This window comes from Montipora capricornis, chromosome 8 (assembly GCF_036669925.1).
Source record: "Montipora capricornis isolate CH-2021 chromosome 8, ASM3666992v2, whole genome shotgun sequence".
NCBI lineage: Eukaryota > Metazoa > Cnidaria > Anthozoa > Scleractinia > Acroporidae > Montipora > Montipora capricornis.
Window position 1 is genome coordinate 51,826,165 of NC_090890.1, and position 5,000 is coordinate 51,831,164.

At 38.1% G+C, this 5,000-nt stretch overlaps 1 protein-coding gene across 1 annotated transcript in view; it reads right to left on the reverse strand.

The window, feature by feature from the left end:
- LOC138014114 (uncharacterized) overlaps window positions 1-5,000 on the reverse strand; it is a 42,161-nt gene that overhangs the window by 1,885 nt on the left and 35,276 nt on the right. The window contains exons 6-9 of the mRNA XM_068861139.1: window positions 4,031-4,210; window positions 812-835; window positions 470-627; window positions 1-59 (exon numbers count right to left, since the gene is read on the reverse strand). The exon at window positions 1-59 is cut by the window's left edge and continues 143 nt beyond it. Of these exons, the coding sequence (XP_068717240.1) occupies window positions 1-59; window positions 470-627; window positions 812-835; window positions 4,031-4,210 (421 nt within the window). The remainder of the gene's footprint in view (window positions 60-469; window positions 628-811; window positions 836-4,030; window positions 4,211-5,000) is intronic.

A 5,000-nucleotide genomic window follows, 5' to 3' on the forward strand; every position in this document is an offset into this window, starting at 1 on the left:
CTGGGCATGTCATCACACAACTCGTAGCGAAGAGCAAAGATGAAACCCTTTTTTATGGCCTGAAATTAAAGACGCCAAAAAAAGGTCACAATTACATCTCCTCTTAAAAGAGAACAGAATTGTTGGCGGAAGAGATTTCACAGCTGTGACTCACCCTACGGGCTCGCCAAGCTACAGCGAGACTGATAAAAATATCCTACGATACCGCACACTAAATAGTCCAAAAAGATGTATCATTTTCCAAGCTATGGAAAAGGAACCGGAAACTTCGAATAATTCAGAAGCTGATTTTGCATTTTCTCTTGCCCAAAAATGATATCTGACACTTGAACATTTTTATCCATTAAAAGAACAGGTGTCTTTAAAAACGGCAGTACAGCCCACGTTAAAATTTTCGTTTAAACAAACACAACTTGCATTACGCATTCCAAATAATAGGCAAGAAATCTCTACCCCTCAGGTAACTTACGTCTTCCAAAGAATCATCAGTTCTCAGAGCTGTTTGTACAGCGGTTTCCCAGTCAAATGTGGGATTCAATGTCGCATTGAGTTCGTTCCAGTTCAATCCTATTGGTCCCGCAAAAAAACAATCATCACCATTGTCATCATCGACGCAAAGTAAATTTGCTTCGGAATTATGGATAGAAAAACTGCCCTGACATTTAAATCTTACTGTGTTTCAAGTTATTCATTTAGTATCCAACATGTGTGCACTCTTTTATCTTCGGGGTGTCACAGACACTAACGCAAGGTCAAGACGCAACGGGTGCCATTAATTACACGTACAATACAAGAGTCACAAATTTTTTACCTTCTATCTTCTCCTCGATGTTCTCTAAAGACAACAAAATTTAATTATGTGAGGAAAAATATTCAAACAAACACCAAATACCTTTGTAAACATATGGTTCACACTGTTTGAACATGAAACCTGAAAAGGTCAATTCCGAGTTGATGTCTGCTTCTTTTTCAAAGCGAGTCTAAGTGCGACGTTTTTCTTAAGAAAATAAATTTTCATTCATATGCGATACCGGTGCAATATGATTTATTTCATGTATCACATTCATATTGCGACCCTCAAAGATATAGTAGTTGTGATATTGTCACCCTCTTTACCGTATATAACTCAGTTTAGTTTTTAAATGCGAAATAAAAAGGGCTCCGACTTGAGGTGGTCTAAGAGCTCGTGGTCTTTCTATTTTGCGATTTAAGAGGTAGTAGTTGCGTCAATAATGCTTTACATTTGACTGTTTAGGAAACCAGTGGTGTTCCTAGGATTTGCTAGGTTTAGGTGGTTTCTAGTTTGAGGAGGAATTGAAGCTCTGACCAAAAAGTCCTTGAGTGATTTGTCCTTCCTGTAGGCGACAATAGGAGCATTAGGAAAAAAATGCGCAAGTTTTGGGACGTTAGATATTAAAAACCAGTTTTTCATAAGGATCTCTTTAAGTTAAGGTACAGCTGGGTTGAAGATGGTAACTGAACTGAACTGAACTGAATAGACCAATTCGGCTAACTCAATGTTGTACCCAATTCAAATCTCTCGGGGTTAAGATTCTTTGTGTGTTGAATTTGCATGACAATGAAGCATTCACATTTAAATGATATGGAAATACTTGGAACAAAAAGCTTTATTCCCAAAAGATTTGAATTGGGTACAACATTGAGTTAGCCGAATTGGTCTATTGAAAAACGTTATTTAAACACGTGACATTAATGCGCCTAAAAAGGGACTGGTTACAAAAATGTACGTGTATTTACAATAGTATATAAATTAAGAAAATACTAGATTAAGAATCTATAATAAAATTACCTATCCATACTATAAATTTAAAATAGCATCTAATTAGAGCAGGAATTACAACGACACTCTAACGAACGGTAGAATATTTTTGGATGTCTTTACTTTTTTTTTCAAAGCCTCATTTCGCAATGAGAAAACTACCTCTGCCAGTGTTTTTCAACTACCTTGCGTGGTTAGACTCCAGCGCAGACATTGAGACCATTTTTAGACTCAAGAAACAGCTGCACCAAACCAGACACGAAAACGCCGAGAGAAGAATTCAGTCATCGACTAGCCGATCTCTATCCAGAACCAATTGAAAATTTGAAATTGCTTCAATATGCTTTAGCAATGCTAAAGAGAATTTGTCAGCACAAGAACGACAAGCACTATCCGCACTACGCAGATATAGAAAGGTGAACATTAAAAAAGCTGATTAGAGGACCACAACAGTCGTCATCGATGCCCAAGACAACATCCGAGAAGGCAACGTAGAAGTCTGTGACACAAACTTTTACATCCCTCTACAATCTACAATCCTGTACTGTCCTCGACGGACAAGAAGGTCAGCAACATAGTCAATGCACTGTATACAAACAACCATATTGGCGCAATGACTTTCAGATGACTCAATCAAAGCCAGAACCCACCCAGAATACCGGTATTCTATACACTCCATGACGAAAATACACAAACCAGACCCAGTCAGCAGACCGATAGTTTCCGGTAGTGGTGGCCCTACAGAACGTATTTCAAGCTTCATCGATTCGCTTTTACAACCTATTGCTAAAAACAGTCATATATTAAAGACACCCAAGAGAAAATGAGGGGAAAGAAAGAAAGGCTCATGTCACGAAAGTTATTAAACGTTAGTAGTTTACAAATTTGAATGTGGCTGTTGTGATGCCAGCTGTGTTGGTTACACGCGTCGACATCTCTACCAAAGAATCGATGAGCATAAAAGATCTGGATCAATATTCAATCACAGCCAAAGTCAACACCAATCAAGAACAATAACATCTAACATGTTTTGCATTCTTAAGAAATGCTCCGGCAAATTTGACTGTCTTCTATACAAGATGTTCCTTATTCGCGGGCACAAACCGTGTCTAAATATTCAAAGTGACTCGATAAAAGCGAGACTCTAGCCTAGCCTTTAGGGACTTTGAACTTAAACTTGAACATTAATGTTCTTGTTATCTTTTAAATATTATATTTTGACCTAATGATGGTGTCATGAGGATACCGAAACGTTGTCTTAAATATGATTTTACCCGTAATTTTCATCATCAAATTAATATCTAACGTCCCAAAACTTGCGCAATTTTTTCCTAATGCTCCTATTGTCGCCTACAGGAAGGACAAATCACTCAAGGACTTTTTAGTCAGAGCTTCAATTCCTCCTCAAACTGGAAACCACCTAAACCTAGCAAATCCTACTCACCTACTACCTCTTAAATCGCAAAATAGAAAGAATATGAGCTCTTAAACCACCTCAAGTCGGAGCCCGTTTTTCTTTTGCATTTAAAAACTGAACGGAGCTATACGGTAAGGAGGGTGGCAATACTACAACTACTATATCATTGTCCGTTTCTTTATACTTTTACGGGAAGACCAATTTCAAGTTTTCCCCTTTTGCAAAAAGCGAAGTTTGACTCGCAGAGTGATTTAATATGAACTCCTAGGAGCGCAATCATGTTTCAAGAACTAATAAGGACAACGCCGACGTCGACGAAAACGTCTTTCGCGATTATTGCATCGCGTTCACGTCGTACATTGTGGACGAATTCTCCTAAAAATAATTGTTACTAGTGGTTTCAGATTAAAAGTAAAGAATAAAAGATTCACATTTGTACACTCGCGTTGTCTTTGAAACCTCACATTTGGTGATTTCACGTCGTTTTTGTGAAGAGGACCGCAAAAATAGTTGCTAAAATTTGTGCCGCACGTGCAGCACGATAATTTTTCATGTTTTAACCAATGATATTGTTGCTTTGTGGGGTTCTCGTTGACGACCGCGTCGTAGATCTTAAAGTCTCTAATTCTTCGCCTTCAACCTTAAAAACAAATTTACCAAAGCTAAAGATATTTGTATTCTCCACTTGCACAAATCCCATAATACCCCTCTTTAACCCCACCCCCCCCCCCCCCAAAAAAAAAAAAAAAAAAATTGTATAGGCATTGTTTTCGATTTCTCTTGGGACATCTTCATGTAGGATTTGTGCAAGTAGAGAACTAATCTTAACTTACTGGCTGCGCAGTTCCCCCAAAAGCCGTGCTGATCGTAATTATCCGTTGTTGAACACCAAAGTTTGTAATGGCCATCAGTCGTGCAACTGCTGTAAACCTTTCCACGGTAGGTGAATGGAAAATGGCACCATTCACCTCCTGTTGTCTTAACATTGCAACCCTCAGCTTCTGTGGTGGACACTGTAAGTTGTTATAAAATAATTAGGATAGTACACGCACTCTCATTGGTCAATAACTGTTTAGATGAGAGTATGAAATCACACGAGTTTTGATTGGCTATGTAGTCAGACGCGCGTTTTGATTGGCTGGTAGGAAATATGAGCTTATATCAAGAAAATCTGTTTCAATCTAAAAGTAAAAAAAGACGGTTTTTTCCTTCATTTGTCGAATTATCTTTGAAAAATATTTTATAAAAGCAATAGAGGACTTTTTTCCGGGTTTCCATAGCCTCATCTTAACACTCGGGGGAGTTATGCAAACCCTCGAATTAATTCCGTAAATTAAGCGTTGTTCCGATCAATGTCATTTTTGAGAAACTACCACACCCTTGTCACGAAGTGATTATAATAACGCGAATTTATATTTTGAGATGACGTTTTCGTTGCCTTCGCCGTCGTCGTTGCTTAAGTTCCCTAATATCATTGCTTAAAAGAGGAGAAATGACAATTTGGGTCGACTCGAATAACTGGCTGAAATAACTGGCTCGAATAACTGACTGGAAAATTGTAATTTTGGATGAATTTGCGAATGACTTTGAGTGTATGTGGGCAAGAATATCAACTCCTAATTCAGTTTTTTATATGTGCTCCATTTACCATCCACCGGAACCAGTCTATCGAGAGGTGGACTTGTTGGAGTTTCTTGGAGATACTTGTGAACAGATAACATCTATGAACCCTAATAACATTATAGTTATTGGTGGAAATCTGAACGAGCTAAAGTATAAAGACCTCTTAACCCAAGCTTCTCT